The 23,337-nt window shown below is 41.6% G+C and overlaps 2 protein-coding genes across 4 annotated transcripts in view; one reads left to right on the plus strand and one right to left on the minus strand.

Moving 5' to 3' along the window:
• Positions 1-5,313, minus strand: part of ZPBP (zona pellucida binding protein) — a gene marked incomplete at its 3' end in the record, with an annotated part of 104,878 nt that extends 99,565 nt beyond the window's left edge. For all 3 annotated transcript variants that reach the window (XM_080818990.1, XM_080818992.1, XM_080818991.1), the window contains exons 1-2: positions 5,120-5,313; positions 3,568-3,648 (exon numbers count right to left, since the gene is read on the minus strand). In XM_080818990.1, coding sequence (XP_080675116.1) covers positions 3,568-3,648; positions 5,120-5,249 — 211 coding nt within the window. In that variant the 5' untranslated portion in view covers positions 5,250-5,313. The remainder of the gene's footprint in view (positions 1-3,567; positions 3,649-5,119) is intronic.
• A 2,779-nt stretch (positions 5,314-8,092) lies between these two features.
• SPMIP7 (sperm microtubule inner protein 7) overlaps positions 8,093-23,337 on the plus strand; it is a gene marked incomplete at both ends in the record, with an annotated part of 60,539 nt that continues 45,294 nt past the window's right edge. The window contains 2 exons of the mRNA XM_080818249.1: positions 8,093-8,651; positions 16,314-16,411. Coding sequence (XP_080674375.1) covers positions 8,093-8,651; positions 16,314-16,411 — 657 coding nt within the window. The remainder of the gene's footprint in view (positions 8,652-16,313; positions 16,412-23,337) is intronic.

Below are 23,337 nucleotides of genomic sequence, written 5' to 3' on the forward strand. Positions count from 1 at the left end.
AATCCTGCAGCATGAAAAAGAATTATGCATCATAATCAAGATTTATCCCAGGATTGCATTTTTTGTTCAAGATACAAAAATTAATCAATGTAATACGAAATTATATCTATAGAACAAAGGACAGAAAACACACAATCATCTCAATGTATACAGAAAAAGGATTTGACAAAATCCAACATCTTTTCACAATAAAAACATTCAACAAACTATGAACAGAAGGGAATTTCTCAATCTGATAAAATCCACCTACAAAAAACTCACAGATAAGGTCATATTTGATACTGAAAGACTGAAACCTTCCCCCATCTAAGATCAGGAGTAAGAGACAAGGATACAAGGATATCTGTTGTCATCAGTACTGAACCAAAGGTTCTAGCTGGAGCAACCGGCAAGAAAACAAAACAAAACAAAACAAAACAAAACAAAAAAAAAACAAAAAAACAAGGAGTCCCGATTGGTAAGGGAAAAATAAAACTATCTCTATCTACAGATGACATGATCTAATACTTAGAAAATCCTAAGAAATAACTCCCCCAACCAACTTAAAAGAAAAAAAAAAAATAGAGCTAATAAATGATTCAGGAAGGTGACAGAATACAACAATTTGAAAAATTCAACTGTATTTCTATATAATAGCAATGAATAATCCAAAACCTAAATAAAACCTTTCCATTTATAACAGCATCAAAAAGAATAAAATACTTAGGAATAAAGTTAACAAAAGTGGTGCAAGACCTGTACACCAGTAGATATAAAACAACACGAAGGGGAATTAAAGAAGATCTTAGTAGACGGAAAGATACTCCCAAGCTCATGAATTGGAAAAGTTAATGTGATTAATTTGCCAGTACTCCCAAAATTGATCTAAACTTCAACGCAATCCCGACTCAAATCCCAATGGGCTTTTCTGCAGAAATGCACAACCTGATTCTAGCATTAATATAGAGTTGCATGTGACCTAGCATAGCCAAAACAATCTTGAGAAAGAGTGAATTTGAAGGACTCATACTTAATGATTTTCTAAACATACTTTAAAGCAACAAAAATCCAGACAGTATGGTACTGGCATAAGGACAGATCAATGAAATAGAATGTAGAGTCCAGAAAAAAGCCCAAACATCTATGGCAAACTGCTTCTCAGCAGGGCATCAAGAAAATTCAACAGGGAAAGAAAAGTATCTTGAACAAATGGTGCTGGAACAACTGGATATCCACAGCAAAAGAATGAGGTTGGACCTCAAGCTTGTAAATTAATCCAAAATGGATCAAAGTCCTAAATGTAACAGCTGAAACTATGAATTTCTTATAAAAAAATAAAGGAGTAAATCTTTAACTGTTGAGTAGACAACTGAGATACAACACCTAACACACTAGTACCAAAGGGCAAAATAGATATCAGACTTGATCAGTTTAAAACGTGTACTTTAAAGAACACTATTTAAAAAGTGAAACACATTTATTCATTTGTTTCTCAAATTCCACCTGAGTGAAATCATATGGCGTTTGTCTTTCTCTGACTTATTTCCCATAGCATAATACACTCTAGCTCCATCCCTGTCATTGCAAATGACAAGACCTTATTCTTTTTTATGGTTGAGTGATTTTCCATTGTGTAATATATACATACACACACACACACCACATCTTCTTTATCTTTTCATCAACTGATGGACATTTGGGCTATTTACAAATGGACGAAGGAAAAAAAGTAATGGAGGCAAACCAAGAAACAGACTCTTGACTATAGAGAACAAACAAACAGATGGTTACCAGAGGGGAGATGGGTGGAGGAATGGAGGAAATAGGTGAAGGAGATTAAGAGCACACATATCGTGTGTGATGAGCACTAAGTAACCCACAGGATTGTTGAATCACTATATCGTACACCTGAGACTAATTATAACACTTCATGTTAACTATGCTACAATTAAAAGTTTAAAATTAAAAAGAAAATTTTCAAGTGAAAACACAATCCATAGAATTGGAGAAAATATCTGTAAATAAAACATCTAATAAGGGTTTAGAATCCAGAATGTATTAAAAATAACTTCCAACTCAATAATAAAACACCCAATTAAAAAATGGGTAAAGGACTTGAACAGATATTTCCGCACAGATAATCAAACATTCATTAAACACATATAAAGGTCTTAAACATCATTAGACATTGTGGAAATGCAAAACAAAACCCCCTGAAGATCCACTTCACACACACCGGGACGGCTATAATAAAAAAAGATAAACAGTAACAAATGTGGGCAAGGCTGCTGTAAAATCTGAATCCTCACACATTGCTGGTCTGAAAGTAAAGTAGTAAAGGCTCTTTAAAAAATAGTTTGGCAGTTCCCCAGAAGGTTAAACATAGAGTTACTCTATGTTCTAGGAATATATTCAGGAGAATTGAAAATGTAGGTTCACACACAAACTTCTTCAGGAATGGTGGTAACAGCAATGTTCCTAACAGCCATAAAGTGGAAACTACCCAAAAATCCATCAACTGATGGATACACAAACAGTGGTATATCCATACAATGGATATTATTCAGCCACAAAATGGAATATGACATGAATAAACTCAAAAACACTACACTTGATGAAAGCAGCCAAATGCAAAGCACCACACCATGTATGATTCCACTTACATAAAATGTCCAGAACAGGGAAATTCATAGAGACAGAAAGCATACTAGTGGTTTCCAGGGACTGGAGAGTGATTGCTTACTGGCCACGGCATTTCTTTTTGGAGCTATCAAAATGCTGTGGTATCACACAGTGATCGTTGCAAAACCTTGCAATGTACTGAATCATTGCAATATACTAAAAACTACTGGAATGTTCACTTCAAAGGAGGAATTTTGGGGCACCCGGGTGACTCAGTCAGTTCAGCGTCTGCCTTCAGCTCAGGTCATGATCCCAGTGTCCTGGCACTGAGCCCTGCATGAGGCTCCTTGCTCAGCGGAAAACCTGCTTCTCCCTCTCCCTCTGCCCACCTGCTTGCCGCTCCCCCTGCTTGTGCTCTCTCACACTATCCCTCTCTCTGTGTCAAATAAGTAAAAAAAAATCTTAAAAAAAACAAAAGGAGGAATTTTAAGCATGCAAATTTACGTCAAAAAACAAAACAAACCACCATCAATTAAGTTTTAATTACTATGCCTCTCATATGACTACTGGAAAAGCTTATGAATCCAAAACCTTTATAATACAGATCCCATCTGAAAAATATTTTAGCATTATTTCAACTGCATATGTTTATTAGTAATCATAAATAATCATTTAATATAATTATGTATATTATTATCATAATCATATAATAACAAGCAGGAACACTAGACAACTTTAATTAGGTAACTTCTAGAGAATTATTTTCACACACTTAAGCAGTTACAGCAAACAGAATCAGAGCTGGATCAACCAAACCATATGGGAACAACTGTAATCCATTTCCATAGAAGGAAAAGGCCTTAGACTGGGATGTCTGGGGAACATTAGCCTTTTGGACAAGATCGATAAAATTTAAACAAACGCTAAATACTTTCTTAAAAGTAGTGAACATCTATTTATTAATACCTGGAAAATTTGATGATCCCACTATTTTCACCGTGTCTTGGGTCAAGTGAAAACCTCTTGGTAATCGAATCAAATATCCAACTATCGAAAACAAAAAGAAATTATCAGCAACCTGCCTCATTAGAAATTCCAAGATACCAAATGGTAGAGTATCATAGTATACTTGATCTCGGTTGGAGGGGGACCTTAAGTCAATCTCTTCCAACACCCGGCATCTCCCCTCTGACTCCACTCTCCCCCTCGTGCTCCAGTGAGATTAACCTACTCACTGATTTCCTTACTGCATTTCATCTCGGGACTTTTTCTACAACCGCTTGGAATACTGTTTCAAAATCCCAACCCCCAAGCTTCAAGACCCTCTTCCCGCAAACCTCCTGAGGCACCACTTCTCATAGTCCCTTCCTTCCATCGCCAGCACCTCTTTCAGGACAGTCTACACCGCATTATGTTATGGTTCTTACACATGTATATAATGTATATGATTTTTCGTTAGGTTATAAGGTGCATTGATGGGCGGATCCCTCGATAGTAGGATCAATGTTTATGTCAACGTATCAAGAACCAGTACCAAGCATCTCGCACGTAAGACAAACTAAATAACGATAGTTCAATATGATGTACTGAGAATCTTCATCCTTGCTGAACGAGCAAACGGACCTGAGAGTGTACGGACCCCGCGGCGGGAGTATCAAAAACGGGATGAAGCATCCACCCAAAGGACATTTAACAGGGAGGGAGGCGGGTGTACTGAAAGGCAGAAGCCCCCTTCCTGGCCTTGGAAAAAGTCACCTTGACCTCTAGAACCTCCGCTTTCCTCGTCCGCACGGCGAGACCACATTTCGGATTCACAGCGGTGCGGCAGGGACTGACTGGAAGGCGGGAGAGTGGGAAATGCTCCGTGGACATCAGCCCGTCCTACTCAGCGCTTCAGAACCGAGGTATCGACCACTCACTCCAGGTCTTCGGTCCTCAGGTCTGCCCTGTGCTTGGACCTGACGCCAGCAGACCCCCCCCCCCCATCCAGTGTAAGACCGCGGGCCACGATCGGGAAGGATCCGCTTCTACAGCTGCTGTCCCCTGCTCAGAACGGAACCTCCGGAGGGCGACGCCCGGACCACGGCTCCACTCCACGTCCCTCCCCCCGCTCCCCCCCGCGCCCTCGTCCGCAACCCTTGTGCGTTCGCTGGTCCCGGAGACGCGCTCCCGTCTCTCCCGCCTTGCGCCGTTCTTGGCCTTCCGACCCACTTCTCTGGAGTTGTATTACGCCACGCCGGGAGACCCTTTATTTTCACAAAGCCTAACATGTGAGCACACAGTAGGGCAGCCCACACCCTCCCGGTTCCCCGGCGGCGGCGGCCCCCTGCGTCCCGCGCGTCTGCAAACCGGGAGAACTTCGTGGGGCACCGGGAGGAAACGCAGGGCGGCACAAGCCGTCTCCACGGGACCTCCCCGGCGTCCCCGCATTTTATAACTGCGACCGACAGGGGGCGCTGCGGGGCCGGGCGGGAGGGGCGGCCCCGCGGAGCCCGAGGCGGCGGCGCCGACGCCTCACCTGACGGGGACGCCCGCGCCACGAAGGCGGAGAGCAGGAGGACGACCGCGGCCCGGGAGAGCGGGGAGCCCGCGACCGGAGCCCGCCGCCAGCCCCGCCGCCGCCGCCGGCCGGGGGCCGAGGCCTCCATTCACTCGCCGCCGCCGCCGCCGCCTGCCGACCGTCGGCGCAGAAGGTCGTTAGGCGGCGCGCGCCCACCTGCCCGCCGGAAGTCGGCCGGCTGTGGACCGGAAGGAAGGCCGGAAGGACGGGCCGCCACTTCCGCCGGGGTGGGGGCGGGGGCAGGGACGGAGCGCCTCCGTCGACGCCAACCGAGGGCTGCCGCTCCGCCCTCTGTGCCGATCCGTGACCGGGCCTCCGGGACCCGGGCGCCGCTCAGGGGCCCCTGCCGAAGGTTCTGGTGCGGGAGAAGCGCCGCGGACCCCGCCGCCCGCGCCCTTCCCGTGGAGTGCGCGTTCGTGGGCCCCGGGAGGCCGTTTCCGGAGCGGGCTGACCGGGCTTCATGAGCGGGGTCGGCCCGGAACAGCGGCCGGTGGGAACCGAGTGCGGGGGCTTGCCCGGCCCCCGACGCCCCCTGCTAACCCGCCGTACTCCGGGGACGGGTGGCACCTCAGTGGGGGGTAAGTGCGCGCGCGCCAGTGCGGCTGGAAGGAGGACTGTGGCCCCGGAGAGCGGCCTCGTGGGCCGAGCAGAGGAGGTTGACCGGGGTCCACGCTGGGCCTGGGAGATCGCCTTTTACTCCCGAGTTGGAGGAGGACGTGAAGACCCCTGCCCGCGTTCCCAGCCGGACGTGGTGGGAGGATCGCGCGTCGGCGGCCCTGCAGCGGGAAGGATGGGCTCGGCGGGGACGAGCTACGAGCCGGGACGAGCGCGCGGTGGGAGCCGCTGCAGTGAAGAATGGGGTGTGCGCCGCAGGATACAGAATGCCCCGCGGTGACGTGCGCTGCCCCTTCGCCCGGGGAGACCGGCGGGACCCTTCGCCGGAGGCGCTGTGTTCCGGGAGAGGGTTTAAAGTGGACAGCCTGACCGCCTCCCCAGCCGCCTCCCTTGTTCGGTTGTGTATCCGGAGGGTCGAAGGCCTTCGGGCCCCTGCTGTCTGACGGCCGGCCCGCTGTCCCTCTTCTGTGTCTGGCCCTTGGAGGCCAGGATCTCGTCTGTTTTGACACCGTCTTAATCTCATACAGTACGGATCCAGGTCGCGATGAATTTTGAAAAGAGGGAAGGAGCACAAAAAGGAGGAAGGAAAGAATGAACAAAAAAAAATAAGGCCTCTTTCGGGACCAGGACCGGGACCAGGACATTCCTTGAGTTCTCTGGCTCTTTTTATGCATGTGTTAACTGGTGAACTGTGTGCAGCACGGTTTATTCCACTGACTAGATCTACATCTTCGGAGAGTCTTTCTAGTCTGTGTAAGGTTCTGAATTAAATTGACTGTGCTCCAAGGGCGCCTGGGTTGTGCCGCTGATTGCCTCGGACTCTTGGTTTCAGCCCAGGTCATGAGGTCGGCGTCCTGGATCAGTCCCTGCAGGAGGCGGGGAGGTGCGTAGATGGGGTCTGCTTGAGAGTCTCCCTCTCCCTCTGCTTCTCTTCTGTCTCTCCTTTCTCTAAAATAAATAAATAAAATCTTAAAAAAATAAATTTAGTGTGTTTGAGCATGTTTTAGTTTGGTTTGGATCTAGCCAGCATTTTGGTCAAGACCTCGCAGTTCCTTTGAGCACATCGAATAAATATGTATTTTACTGAATAGTGCCCAATCGCTATGTCTAGGTATATATCTGCTAAAGCTCCTCTTAATTCGTATGAACAGGTAAACCTGCACAATACCAAATGGACTTTTGACTGTCATTGATTTTTTATTTCTGCCATCGAGTTTATCAGTCCCTCCTACCTTCATGCACTGGGTAAATTCCTAACATTCAACCCGAGAGTAGGCTGTTAGACGGGATATTGTACTTCATGTGTGCTGTGGATCTAAAGAGGAAAGCCAAATGCTGGAAATACGCAACTAGGTTTCTCATTCATGTTTGCATACGTTTTGTTTTTGGTTTGGTTTTGTTTTACTCCAGAAGGGTTGGTGTGAGCCCTGTGCCCAAATTCCAATATTTATAACTCCTGTCGTAGCAGTTTTGATGCAAGTCCAAATTATCTCATTGAAATTAGCTTTTAAATGACCAATACATTAATTTTTTTCTTTACATGTGAGCTAATAGCTCATACCTTATTGTAGTTTTCTGAAATGAGTTAAAAAATCCCATTGGTCTTATTCTATACATTGGTAGCCAAAAGGTAAAGTAATTTAGGGCATTTGAAAGATGAATTGTGTTTTGACTACTAGTTACTTATTTTTCTTAAAAAATAGGTCACTGGGTTAACTGAGTATAAGACCTGTTCATTCTTTGCACTGCATCAAGTTTACATTTATTTAGGTAGTGAGTTTTGTAATTTATTGTATCTGTAAGGTAAATACTTAATTTTTTAGTCAGATATATACTTTAAAAATACATTCTCCCTTGATTAACTGCTTTGTACTCTAATGAATATCATTTACTTAAATCAACTTATGGAAACATTTAAAAATAAGGAACAAATGGACAGTGGGAAGAAAACTATCATGAAAATATTACTAATAAGGCTATTTCTGTTTTTCCTAAGATTTAAATTATGACATATAGAGTAAATAGTCCAATGTGTTAGAGTTCTAGCTGTTGCCAAGCAACAAGGACTCTCTCTTGTTTCGTTTTGTTTTGTTTTTTTCTGTCCTGGTCCCTTACTGTCCTATAGTTCTTTTGGTAGAGAAAAGATATTTGCCTTAAAAAAAAAAAAACTATCAATATTTAGAAAACCAGTTCAGTAGCTTTATGTTAGATTAACCAATCCTCAATTATTGCAAATAGTGAGTTTTATAGTTAAATAGAAAGGAGTCATCAGACGCACTTAATTTACAGTCATCCAAAATTCTAAAGAGAAAGGCCATGGATATGGATTCACAGTACACCCCTGGAAAGATAAGTATCTCTGAAAGGTCCATCCTTTCAGGAAAAAAGGCTGTTGAGAATACAGATTACCCACATTACTATAATCTCTTAAGGAAAATGAACATGCCTTTTGTGAAGGGAGTTGAAGACAGACATAACTATGGCAGAATTGAAAAGAAATGCAACCCTACTTTTCTTAAATTTCACTCTTATCCCCCTTCAGTCTTGCCGGACTACCATTTACACTATCCTTATCCCCCACCATATGGGCGAGATTATCCATTATTTCCACTTCGGGATGATGTGCCCTTGGGTGATTCCTGTTCAGGGTTTTTGAGTCCCGGTGGTGATGCTGACTTAAAGCCTGGCATTGGCAGAACCATACCAAGTCTAGTGGACTTCAGTGATGTGAAACCACAACATCGAGTTCCCAGGCCAGACACAGGATTTCAAACAACACTGAAAAGACAAACCATCTTATTAGAAGAACTAAAACAGGACAGGAGATGGAATTCCAGGGCAATACCAGACATTTCCATCAGAGCAAGACTTGGAGGTAACGTGACACGGGCTTTATATTTTTTAAAAATTCAAACAAGGAAGAAGAGCATGGATATAAGACTGAGTATTTAGCAGAAAATTTCACATAAAATTATGAAGAATTGAATAAGGAGCTCTTATTTTTAAGTCATAGATTGCAAGGAAACAGTAGCAAGAATGATTAGCCTTTTATAAACCTGTTTGCAAAAAAAAAAAGAAGTTGTTTTTTTTTTAAATGCATTAATTAGGGTAAGTGACCAACACAAAGTGTATATCAGATAATTTACTCTGGACATACGGATGACCTAATTTTTCCACAAAGCCACGTATGTTTAGTTTTGATAATTGTGTAGCATGCCTCCATATCTGTCTTTCTCCCTTGAAAAAACAAACCTTCTGGTGGGTATAAAGCGCTAGGTCACAGGAGCTGAAATGAAATGGGTAGATAGTTGAAAGTAGATTTGGGGGTCTGCTAGGAAGCAACCCTTCCGTAGCCCTGGATACAGGATCAATGATCCCTTACTGATCGCTATACCTCATGGTTTCTCCATGAGAACTCCCAGAGAGTGTCACTGGCCTGGTGCAGAAAGAGTGAGAAACACTTCCAAAGGAAAGCCACATGGAGTATTTTTGTATGGAGGTGTGTCTGGCAAGCAGGGATTGCAAGGAGGTTAACATCTTTGAGTATGTGGAAAGCAAAAGACCAAATGCTGCAGCAAGAGATGCTACGCTTCCTCTAGTGCCAGACCCTCACCCCCCTCCACTGCTCTTAGGCACCTGGCCTAAGGTGCCTCGAGGCCTAAGGAGACAGTACGTGGAGAAACAGTGACACCACCATTTGCTGGAGCGGTGGGGATTCATGGTCCCTGCCACTTCTCCATGAAGAGGGGCCATAATCACTTGGGACCTGGAAGGGGGTAAGAATTAAGGAAAAGAAAATAGAAATGAAGGACCCCTCTTCCCAGCCCCACGCTGCAGATACCCACTTTTGAACAGACAGAGCAATTTGGAGAGATACAAGCATATGATAAGAGTTATGCTTTTAATTTTGCACTTCAGCTGTGGACTTAGCACATGTGCTTCAGGAAATCCCTCAGTTTGGAATTTCCATATAAAGGATATGAATGAGGTTCGACGACCTATTTTAAGAAATAAGAATTTTTCTAATCTCTTGGAAATGCCATCTAATGAAATACAGTATTACCGAAAGCTCATGTAATTTTGCATTGAACCACTGAGGAGTCCAGGTCGGTCTTGCAGATATAGAACATCTTACTGATTCAGACTCTGTGGAAAAGAGCTTGAACTCACTCTTTGCTAATGTTTCAATGTAAAATAATAGTCAGTGTCAAGAATATGTCTTTAAAGGAACTGAAGTTGTTTTTTCTAGTAGTCCTATTCTAGACAAGTATACCACCTTGCTTGTAAGCAGTAAACCCTAGCCTAGTGTAATTTTTAAGAGCAATATTTTAGTTGGTAAGTTTTTCTAAGATTGGACTCTCAAAACATTATTACAGCAAATTAGAAGTTGAAGAAATAATTTATTAAAGCTAACATACAACAAAAATAGAGTTAATAGACTTTACATCAACAATTCAGTTGAAGTATAGGACAGTTAATAGACTTTACATCAACAATTCAGTTGAAGTATAGTCTTTGCTACCCAGATCAGTACAACAGAATTCTATAGACCCTCCGGGCTTGAGTCCCGATAGAAGGCTTACTTGCACTATGACCCAGGGCTCTTTATGCCTGTGTATCCATATTTGTAAATTCATGTACTAGTAATACTTCATAAAATATTAGTGGAGACTATTTAACATAACTTACATAAAGATATCTGAAATGAAGGAATGCACCAATAAATGTGAGCTATTAGAAAGTCCAGAATTTTCAATTCCTTGACAATAAGAATACTTCTCTTATAAAACTGTAAGGATTAAATGAATAAAGACAGGTAAAGCTCTTAACAAAATTCCTGGAACGTGGTTAAAGCATTCAATTAATAGCAGCTCTAATATTAGCTGTTACAGTTTCAAAGAGTAATACTGGCAGTCCACGGATTCAGTTTGATGTAACTTGTCCCAGGTTTTCAGTGATTTTGTAGATCTTAGAAATAATCATTAATTATAAATAATACTTTCAGTTTTTAGCAAACCTAAATACACATAATTTTGAATACATTCTGATAAGAATGCCTTTGTAAAATTAATTATATCACACACCAGTATGCTTTTCAGTGGGCTTTCATAAATACCAAAAAGATATCATAAAAGATTATATCGCCAATTTCTTGCCTTATTCCAACTTTGTCTGGACAACTGGATTCAGTACTTTTTTGTTCCTAGTTGGCTTTCTTTCTCCGATACCAGTCAAGTACTCTAAACTTATCCTAATTATGTTCAAATCTTTCATTGGTCTTTTTGCCTCTCTTTACAGCAGATGACGCATCTTCCTTATCACAGGAAAAATAAAAGTTGTCACATCCCTGATTTCCCTGCACTCAGGTTCCTAGTATAAATACTCATAACTCTTTGTATATCTTCCTGCTTTTTTCTTTTTTAGCCACCCTCTCAGCTCCAGTTGCTAAAAAAAATTACAGACTGGGTGCCTTAAGCAACAGGTATTTATTTAGGGTGGGAAATCCAAGATCAAGGTACTTGATCAAACTAACTTGATTCCTGCTGAGAGCCCTTTTTCTGGCTCACAGAGGGCCTGCTTCTTGCTGTTTCCTCACAGGGCAGAGAGAGACACACAGGCTCTGGCCTCTCTCCCTCTTTTTATAAGGAGAGTAATCCTATCACGGGAGTCACACCCTCCAGACAGTATCTAAACCTAATCCCCTCCCTAATACCCCCAACCTTCAAATGCCATCACTTTGGGGGTAAATGTTTCCTTTTATTTTAAAATTTATTTATTTATTTATTTATTTTATTTATTTTAATTATTTATTTATCTCAGAGAGAGAGGGATAAAGAGAGAGCATGAACAGGGGAGCAGCAGGCAGAGGGAGAAGCAGGTTCCTCACTGAGCAAGGAGCCTGATGCAGGCAGGGCTCGATCTCAGGACCCTGGGATCAGGGCCTGAGCCAAGGGCAGACAATTAACCGACTGAACCACCTGGCCATCCCATAAAAGTTTCAATATTTGAATTGGGGAGGAGAAGGTGCATAACAATCCACCATTTTTAAGTGTACGGTTCATTGGTATTAAGAGCAATCTTCACCACTGTTCATCTCCTTAGCACTTTTCATCTTAAAAAACTGAAACTCTGTACCCATTAAATCCTAACTTCCTATGTCCTCCCCTCCTCCCAGCCCCTGGCAATCACCAATTTACTTTCTGTCTCAGAATTTGGCTACTCTAGAAACCTCACATAAGTCACATCACAAAGTATGGGTCTTTTTGTGACTGGCTTATTTCACTTAGCATAATGTCTTTACGGATAACAATGTCCATGTTGTAGCATGTATCAGAATTTCTTTCTAAGGCTGAACAACTTTCTTTTTTATGTATATACTACATTTTGTTTATTTATCCGTCAGTGGACACGGGTTGCTTCACGTTTTGGCTATTGTTGAGTAATATTGCTATGAACATAGGGGTTCCAATATCTTTTCAAGACCCCACTTTCAGTTCTATGGGGTATATACCCAAAAGGGGAATTGCCCTATTGCATGGTAATTCCATGTTTAATGGAACACCATACTGTTTTCCGTAGTGGCTACTCCGTTTTAAATTTCCACCAACAATGCACAAATATAATTCCTTGCACTCAAGGAATAAACCTCACTTGGTCATGGTGTATAATACTTTCGATGTGCTGTTAAATTCTGTTTTTTAGTATTTTGAGGATTTTTGCATCAATATTTATTAGGGATATTGATCTGTAGTTTTCTTGCAGTGTCTTTGTCTGACTTGGGTATCAAGCTAATGTTGGCTTCATAGAATGAGTTTTTGATTATTGATTCTCCTTATTAGTTAAAGATCTATTCATATTTTCTGTTTCTTAATGATTCAGTCTTGGTAGGTTACATGTTTCTAGGAATTTGTCTGTTTCATCTAGGTTATAGAATTTGTTAGTGCACAGTTGTTCATAGTACATTCTTACCCTTTTTATTTCTGTAAAGTTGTTAGTTTGCAACCTCAAGAGTTCTTTGGGTGAAATCCAAAACTGGCCCTCATACAAGGAGGGCAAAGAGAGAACAAAGAATGAGGCAGGCCACGCCAGATGGGTAAGTGGCAGGGTTAGTAAGCAAGAGAACTTATCTCCAAGGCTTGTCTTGGGCAGCTGCAAGACAAGTAGATCTCTACACCTGGCCATTGGAATCCTAAAAGTTTATATAAGACCTTCACAGGGTTCAGTCATCTATACCATCCAGATGGTCCCAACAACACGTTACTCAGGGCTACATTCTTTTTTTTTTTTTTTTAAGGTTTTATTTATTTGCCAGAGAGAGAGAGAGAGAATACAAACAAGCAGGCAGAGAGGCAGGCAGAGGCAGGGGGAGAAGCAGGCTCCCCGCCAAGCAAGGAGAGTTACTTCTCCCTTAAATTTTGTCAATATTTGCATCATATATTTTGAAGGTTTATGTTTGGTGCAAATAGATAAAGTAGAAAACAGGAAAGCAGAAAGAAATCAACTAAACCTGAAACTGGTTCTTTTAAAATAACAAAACTGACCTACCTTTATATTGAGAAAGAAACCTCAGAGAAGACCATTAAAAACAGTATTTTAGATGTTGAAAACATGTATTTCTAACCGTTAGAGGAGAGAAAACACATGAATAAGAAAACAAACATAGAATAGTTCTTCAATCTTTCTTTTAAGGTTTTGTTTCTTTAAAACTACATTATGGAAATGTTTTATAATAAAAAGTAATAGGGCCTATGGAAAATTACGGTTCATGGCAACTGTTCCAAACTCGCTCAGTTTCATGAGATACACACAAAGCCAACTCACGATGAAAGTATCACAGTCTCAAACGTTAGATCTCTAATACGTGAAGAAATGGCATAGCACTTTCCTTGACGAAGGACTTGACATTTGTTCCGTGGCATGAGAGTGGTGAAGTGAGATTGTGAATTACGAGGAAGAGGGGTGTGATCACTGGTCCCAACGGTGGCCCTCGGTGGTTCACTCCTTCCTGTGTGTTCCTGCCACCCCTCCTGCCATGAGATGAGGTCTGTTTCCTTCCCACAGTGATTCTGGGCTCTTGCCTATATTAGCCACCATGTGGCAAGTGGAGACTTTTTTTTTGTACTTGCACGTTGGGATGGGGCCCCTTGGGATTCCTTCTCTGAATTCAGTTACTATTTTGTGAAAAATTCAACATAGGCCCATAAGGAAAAAAAAATAATAATAACAACAACAACAAGTCGCTGGTCAGCAAACCCAGCTGAGATCCCTGGTAACAGTCCACACCCACTCACCAGCCAGTGATGAGATAATTTTGGACATCTTGAGCGATCCCAACCCCCGCCACATGACATACGAAATCCTGACTAACTTCAGAGTTCTGGTAGACAACGAATGGTTGTTTTAACCTACTAGCCTTGGGGCGCCTGAGTGGCTCAGTGGATTAAGCCTCTGCCTTCGGCTCAGGTCATGATCTCAGGGTCCTGGGATCGAGCCCCACATCGGGCTCTCTGCTCAGCCGGGAGCCTGCTTCCCCCTGTCTCTCTGACTACTTGTGATCTCTGTCTGTCTGACTCTTTCTCTCTCTCTCTCTGCACCAAATAAATAAATAAAATCTTAAAAAAAAAAAACATACTAGCCTTTGGGGGGGCTTTGTCTCACGCAGTAGATACTGAAACAAGGTAATGGAAATGGCATCATCATACTCAAGCGTGAATGTCCTGTCCCTGGGGTGCGTAGCTGTAATCCATTGTCCTCTTCTCTATCTCCTACTCTTGTTTAAAAATCAAGTTTTAAGCTCTGTTGTTTCTCTATTTTCCTCTTTTTCAAAGCCGCTGCTACTGTTGGCACGGTACTCTGCTGGAGGGTTTCCTTCAGCCAGCTGGGTCAGAGACAGAATTATCCTTATTCTCAAAATTGAAATAATCATGGGATTCAGCACTGCCTTTCTCACTTTGCCTTGATCTCTTGCCTCTGCCTCTATATTTTCTCTAGCTTCTGTGACAAAGACTCAACAGCCCAACACAAAACCCATTTACTAGCTCCCGGTTTTGTGAGAAGACTGGACACACTCGACTGGTTTTCTTTTATCTTTCTGTTTGTTTCTTTTTAAAATTAATTTTATTTTTTTAAGTGTTCTAAGATTCATTGTTTATGCACCACACCCAATGCTCCATGCAATACGTGCCCTCCTTAATACCCACCACCAGGCTCACCCAACCCCCACCCCCCTCCCTTCCAAAACCCTCTGTTTCTCAGAGTCCACAGTCTCTCATGGTTTGTCTCCTCCTCCAATTTCCCCCAACTCACTTCTCCTCTCCATCTCCCCATGTCCTTCACGTTATTCCTTATGCTCCACAAATAAGTGAAACCATATGATAATTGACTCTCTCTGCTTGACTTATTTCACTCAGCATAATCTCTTCCAGTCCCGTCCATGTTGATACAAAAGTTGGGTATTCATCCTTTCTGATGGAGGCATAGTACTCCATAGTATATATGGACCACATCCTCCTTATCCATTCGTCTGTTGAAGGACATCTTGGCTCTTTCCACAAGTTGGCTATTATGGACATTGCTGCTATGAACATTGGGGTACGGGTGGCCCTTCTTTTCACTACATCTGTATCTTTGGGGTAAATACCCAGTAGTGCAATTGCAGGGTCATAGGGTAGCTCTATTTTTATTCTCAACTGGTTTTCTAATTCAGGATCTAACCGCCCAAACCTGCAGTGTCTTGGGGAAATCCACCTGAAGCTCATTCAGAATCCGGTTCCTTGCATTAGAGGTGTCTGTTTCCTTGCCTCGGACAACCAGGGACTTTCAGCTCCTGGAGGCTACCCATGTTCCTCCTCACATGGTCTCCTCTGTCTTCCAAGTCCACAGTGGTGTGTCGAGACCTTCTCAGACTCCGACCATTCTGACTTCCCTTTGTCAAGGTTAGAGCAAATATTATCTTCAGGAAACTGTCCTTAACTCCCCACAGTCCAGCTGGGCTAGTATTCTTCCTCTGCACTCCCCCAGCAGTTGGAGCACAAGGATTAGAGTTGCTACACGACACGAAATTATCTACTAACAGGACTATCTTTTCCATTGGTTCATGAGCACCGCAAAACCAGGAACCCCTCTTTGCTCTCTATGTGTGCATCTACTTCCATTTACAGCACAGTAAATACTTGTTACAATCTGTGTGCTGATTTGCTAGTGTCTTAGGACTTCTGTCATTAGATAAATTTTCTGCCTAGTAACCGACTCCTTGGCGTTGCGTCCATCCCCAATACACCCACATGCTCATGTGCAGATTAGCAGTACTCAGCAGACCTCTTCAAGTAATGAGTAGTAACAACTCTGCACTGCTACAATTCCCTAGCATGCGCATTCCAGAGCAATTCAGTTCTCACTGCTAATAAAATCCATGGACATGTCAGATAACATGATACAGTTTAGCTTTCTTGTAGGAAGTATTTCTGGTGGAAGAAGAAGGAAAAAAAACAACCTCTATCACGTATTTAACCCAACACACATACATTTTTGTTTTCAGGCTGGACAAGCCCGCTGAAAGTCACTCCTTTACCACCTCGTCATGAAGTATGCTCAATCAATCACACGTATGCATTTGATGAAGAATCAACGTGTACGGTGAGATTTTCTGACCCAATATTTGTAATTAGTTTCTTTGCGCCTCTGATATTCGAAGCCCTGCAAAAATTAGCTGCTGTTCATAAAGTTCTTCTTCTGTGCCAGGCACCATGCAGCCCATCACAGTGATTGTGTGGTGTGTCTTATCTTGTGCCTTCCTACAACCAGACTATGGGGAGGAGGGCGTGGTAAATGCCAGTAGTGCCCAACCCAGGTGCCCTTTACTGGCAAGGGCATCCTCTTCTGGTAGCAGTGAGTGGTGGCCACTAAATGGCAGATGGCCAGCAGCCCAGAGGACAGCACCCTACCACACTGTCCCCTGAGACTTTGGCCCATGGCCAACTAACTTCCCTGAGGAAACAGATCTGAATCTAAGCTGAGTTCTGCTGAGACCACGTTGTCCTGGTTCTTGTCCTGGTTCTCGTCCTGGTTCTACCCTGTTCTTCACCTAGAGTGCTCCTAGGGTGCACGACTTGAGCAAAAATCATGTTTCCGTCCCTGCCTCTGGACAAGGCGGTGCTGTTATCCCCACTTTATTTGAGGAATCTAATGCCCGGGGACGTTAACTAATTGACTTTTAACCCCGTGGTAAGTATGAAACCGAAATTTAAACCTAGGTATCTTTCTGAATTTAAGGATTGTGTTAATGACCATTTTTGTATGTGGATTGTACAGTCTCTAAAGCCGTGATAGTTAAATGACTTGAAGACTTCAAGGGATATACAGATATTGCAAGGTTTTTCTTTTCTAAAAAACAAAACAAAACAAAACAAAAAAAAAACCACTTTATTGGGATATATTTCATACACCACAAAAATCATCCATTTAGAGTGTTCAGTGTTTTTTTTTATAAGATACAGAATTAAGGGGCACCTGGGTGGCTCCGTGGGTTAAAGCCTCTGCCTTCGGCTCAGGTCATGATCTCAGGGTCCTGGGATCGAGCCCCGCATCGGGCTCTCTGCTCATCGGGGAGCCTGCTTCCCCACCCCTCTCTGCTTGCCTCTCTGCCTACTTGTGATCTCTGTCTGTCAAATAAACAAATAAAATCTTTAAAAAAAAAAAAAAGAAACAGAATTAAGCAATGTCACCATAATCTAATTCTAGAACATTTCATCCCCTGAAAAAGAAACCCCATACCCATTAACAATGAAGATATGAATACTTTAAGGTATCAGTTTCCATTTCTTAAGTCCCTTCCAAAAATTGATCTGCCCGTGAATTCATCTGTGGTCGGAGTCTTAGATTTATTTCCAATTTTCCACCTCTTCCTTCACGATTTCCCATTCTAATTTTCCCACAGAGGGGACTGGAGAAGACCTCCCACAACCAGCAGTCATACCATACAGTACATGACTATGGAAAAAAAATTCATTCAAAATACATGTCATCAATGCCTCCTTAATCAAGATGCCATCCACCCATGCCAGGGCTTCCTGATTTTCCTTGTCTACAGATTTTTCTTTGTAAGAAAATATTGGCCTTAGAAATAGGGATAATATGGCCTATTTTGAGCTATTCCAAACTCAGATAAAATGCAGAATTTTGTCGCCAGGGTAAAGAAAATGTGTACTTAATAGTTTCACTTATTCTATCTCCAGACTTTTCTTCCATTGCTCCTGCAGGCAAGTCCTTTGAGAACAAATCAAAGTAAACATTATAAGAAATTGAAGGCATTGGTGCCTTTTGTTTTTCGTGTTAGCTGCAAATTCATGGCAAGTCTCCATGCTTTATCTAGTTATTTATTTTAGAGTTAGAATATTGAAGTACGTGCTCGTCATGTAAATGCTTACTCACAGACTTATTTAAATTTAAAATAAGCTTAGACTTTTTTTTACTGAAATAAATCTGGATATTTTACTTCTTATAGTGGAAGTTTAACCAGGTAAATGGGACAATGCTTGCGAAGGAAAACAGCTAGATTAATATTTCTTTTTTCTTAAAATTTCAAAAAGCTAATAATGGAGAGAGACGTTACTAGGTCAATAAAAAGAAGGAAACTCTAAAAATTCAGCCTCACACCCAAGGCCACTTTGGCCATACAGGAATTTGCCATTCTAGAAGGGAAAACTACAACCTTGAGTTGGATGTTATGGTCTCATAGGTGTAAAAGATCAAATGTTGGAATTGATCTCTGAAAACAATCCACTGCTTTGGGATGAATACCTTAAGGCTTGCGGCTTAGAAGAAAGGCTAGATCAATAGTCAAAAAGCCCTTGAGCAGATTAAAGCCTGGCTTGGTCCAAGTCAATGAGAAGACTTTGTGTCTTGAACCGGCATTAAGGGGATCTTAGGATGCTGTCCTTCCCAGGATGCAGGCAGACACAAACAAAACTTCTTTGCAGAAAGATAATGTCTTAGTAAGCCTTAAATTATTTCCAACAATAACTTTTAAAATATAATGTCCGGTATACAACCCACGGTAGCTAAACATGTAAAGAGAGAGAACACCGTGACTCAGAATTGGCAGGAAAGAGAGAAAACAAAAAGGGACCCAAGTTGATTCTAGACACTGAAAATATGCAAGGAGAGAAAAGATGAGTTCAGGGTTTCTGTAAAGACATTAAATAGGACAAAGTGAGGAATTATGAAATTGGGGGGGAGAAGTAGTTCCAGAATGGAAAAGTATAACAAGCAAAGACCTGGTAAGTGCACAGTGCAGCAGATCTGACACAGAGAATTGGGGGATTGGTAGAGAAATGAGGAAATGCCATTTAGGATCAAACACAAATACACAAGAAATGGAATAAGAAACATCTAGGATACAGTGGAAAAGAAGAACATGTATTTACTCGAAATCCCAGATGTATAGGAGAGTAGGACAGAAGCAACATGCACAGATGCAATTACCATATCCACCATGTGCTCATTTCTGGGGTTTCCTGGAGGGTGCCCTCACATTCCCTGCTCTGCATTGGGAGCTAAGGCCCCACACAAGCACCACATACCACCGCAATGACTATCACTGTTCGTCCCAGCACCAAGGAATTTACAGCACAATTTTCTTTCTTTCTTATTTATTTATTTATTTATTTATTTGACAGACAGAGATCACAAGCAGGCAGAGAGGCAGGCAGAGAGAGAGGGGGAAGCAGGCTCCCTGCTGAGCAGAGAGCCCGATGTGGGGCTCGATCCCAGGACCCTGAGATCATGACCTGAGCCGAAGGCAGAGGCTTAACCCACTGAGCCCCCCAGGTGCCCGGCAGCACAATTTTCAAGAGAGAGCCAAAGCATGGAAGACACACGAATGGACAGAAGTAGGAAACTCCTGAAATTTTTTACATCGTTCATGGTAATTGCATGGTTTGGAATCTGGACTCGGTCATCATCTTTTATCAGCTCTTGCAAAATGTGAAGAAATTCTAGGAAGTTGAGGCATTTATGATGTTGACCGTGACGAAGGATCTTAATGTGAATGATGCTAAGGTTTTAGGACATAAAGGAAGATGTCCTCAATGTCTTGTCACTGAACCTAAGAAGTATCTAGCATCAGTAGGTTCCCATTGAAGCAGATTCCAAGATCACTAAAGCTGAAGTCAAATAGCAAATTTGGCCCCTCCTTTATGAAATAGCACACACTAAACATGTAGAGAACAGAAATAGAAAAAAGACACACCCACAAGAGAATAACTATTATAAGGATTGACTTTGAGAAAACGATGTAAATGATACATTTCTGAAAACAAACGTTTCATAAAGAAACTGAAGATTCATAACATACAGAAATGGTAGCCTATAAAGACTAACCAGGAAGTGGAAAAGATGGTGTACTGAAGAAAAATCCAGACACCAACGAAAGATGATACTATGATACCTGTGATCTACCAAAATAATGATGACCAGTGATATGAACCACCGGAAAAGGAGGAGGCATCCATTTCAGATATTGCTAGAGAAGACTTAGACATGGTGTAGAAGAATTAATGGTCTCCCTGATGAAGAACAATAAGAGCACACAGATTTCAGAAGCTTTGTCCCTGCGAGAGGAAGACCGATCTTACCCACATATTATCCAGCAACCGTATCAATGCGTTATCTACAGGACACAGGTGATTGTGACATCTTGTGAATCACTGAGAAGGGCACAATACAAGATATTTTATTTTTTTATGATTTTACGTACTTATTTGGCAGACAGAGATCACAAGTAGGCAGAGAGGCAGGCAGAGAGAGAGAGGGAAGCAGGCTCCCTGCTGAGCAGAGAGCCGGATGATTCGGGGCTTGATCCCAGGACCCTGAGATCATGACCTGAGCTGAAGGCGGAGGCTTTACCCGCTGAGCCCCCCAGGCACCCCAATAAAAGATATTTTAAATGAATTATTGTCAATTCTGATTTAGTATACTTTCTAGAAGTGAAAAATTGATGGGATTTTGCTTTTCTACATCCCTTCTTTTTGACAGTAGATCCATTGGTTTTAGTTGCTTCTTGGTTCTGTCTCCAACATAGCTCTTATTATGACTTACATTCACATGTGATTTTCAGAGAAGATACAGAAATTACACTGATGATGTAGCAGCAGTTGATTTGGCAAAGATTCAATACTTATTAGGATATAGCATTCATAATGTTATGTGGATTGTTGTCAACCTTACGCTAAACATAGATTTTTTTCTAATCTGAAAAGACACTGAAATATCTGTTCATGACTCTTACTGATTGGAGTCATTATAAACTGTGTGACAATTAACAAGAAAACAGGACATTGGGAGATTTAGTATAGACAAAACTAAATATAGTAGAATAACACAGCACAATTAACAAGTTGACCTAATAGATAGATATAAATACACCTTTTTGCAAGGACCATTAATAAAAATGACCACACACTGTACCATAAAACAACCAGAAAATTTTCAAATATTTATTTTTAAAAAAATTTTTGCCTTACATATTTGTTTATTCTTTCATTTTAATTTTAGTGTGATTCACATACAGTGTTATATTAGTTTCAGATGTACAATAGACTCATCAATTCTGTACATTTCTCAAATATCTTAAATCATACAAAGTATGTTCTTTGACCACCAGACAATTATGACAGATCAAAACACCCTAGAAAATTACATATTTGGAAATGTAAAAAATATGTTTATGAATGAGTCATGGGCCAAAGAAAAATCATGAAAGGAACTAGAAAATATCTTAACTGAACTATAATAGTAATATTGTAGCAAAATCTGTGAGAATAAGTTATAATAATTCCTAGAGGAAATATGTAATCTGAAATGAGTATGTTTTAACAGAAGGAAACCTAAAAATTTAAGAACTGAGCAAGCTAGAAAAACATGGCAAAATCAATTTTTTTTAAGCTGCAGGAGGAAAATAATAAAGATAAAATAATAAGGAGATGGAAAACAAATGATTTAAAAAATCACCAGTGCCAAAAGTTAGTTTATTGAAAAAAAAAAACGGATGAATTTCTGCCAATGCAATTCCAAAGAACAAACAAATGTAGCAGTTAAGGAGCCAAATGCAACGGCAGCTCCGTAAAACTGTGCTCCCCCACATGGCCTCAAAGCAGAATAGGACAAACAGTAGCACACAAAAACTTTCAACATATTTAGAAGAGAAATACTAAACTTCAAATTACTGCAAGTTAAGAGAAGAGAGAGAAAACAAAATACTCTAACAAGTCATATTTTGAGCCCTTAACAGAAGTAATTTATTTATTTATTTATTTATTTATTGGTAAATGAGGACAGTCTTGGTGGGGGGGAAAGGCATGGTAGAGAGAAGCCACCCTGGGATTCATCTAACGACCACGGACAGAAGATAAAACAGACTGTCAGTATGCAGAGAAGGAATGGAAAAACACACATGATGTGAAGTGGCAGTTTTTCAGCGGCCCTGATCGTGCTGGAGAAGTTTGAAAGAAAGAGTCGGGGATGCCAGGGTGACTCCGTCGGTTAAGCGTCTGCCTTTGGCTCAAGTCGTGATCCCAGAATCCTGGGGTGGAGTCCCAGATCAGTGTCCCTGCTTAGTGGGGAGCCTGCTTCTCCCTCTGCCTGCTGCTCCCCCTGCTTGTGCTCTCTCTCTCTCTCTCTCAGACAAAGGAAAGAAAAGAAAAGAAAGAGTCACCGTTTGGAGGTGGGGTGATAAAAAGAAAAAAAAATGAGGGAAAGAGGAAAAACTAATATTCTAAAAGACAAAAAGAATGAGTTGAGCGGAAGTTGCACAACCCTTCTGGTAACAATTCACCTGCCACAGGAAAACAACTTATTAGAGAAAGTGCTGCACTTTGCTACACTGACAGAAGGGGGCAGCATTGAACTAAAAATAGCGCAAACCACACCAAATCCATCAAATGAATGGAAGAGAACTGGATAAATCTGTTCCAAGAAATGGTAACAAAACAGAAACCAAGAATCAAAATACGTTAATGAAAATAAGAATCAAAAGAAGAGCCAAATACTTTAATAAGAATACAAAACACCAAATCAACTATAAAGCAGAAGAAAACTGTACTATAATATTCCAAACTGAATTACATGTTTCAAACAGTCATTTGAGGATGTGAAAAGCTGCCTTTACACAGAAATTTAAGAAAATAAATCCAAATAAAATTGACAGTGAAAAAAGTGAAAGAAATGGAAATTTCATTCAGAAATTAAGAATTACACTCTGCCCAAGGGAAAAGAGATTCAAATAAAAATTTAAGAAGGAACAGGGGTACCTGGATGCCTCAGTCAATCAAGCGCCTGACTTCCATTTCGGCTTGGGTCATGATCTTGGAGTTGTGAGATCGAGCCCCGCATCTGGCTCTGCACTCTGTTCCCCCGTCCCCCACTCACACACTTGCTCACCTTCTCTCTCTCTCTAATACAAATAAATCTCTTAAAAATTTTAAAGAAGGGGCATTGAGGAAAGGCAAGAAAACATCCAACAGAAGAAAAGGAGATGGAGAATCAGTTAAAAATATCTGAGTGAA

This window comes from Martes martes (genome assembly GCF_963455335.1).
Source record: "Martes martes genome assembly, chromosome: 11".
Classification (NCBI taxonomy): domain Eukaryota; kingdom Metazoa; phylum Chordata; class Mammalia; order Carnivora; family Mustelidae; genus Martes; species Martes martes.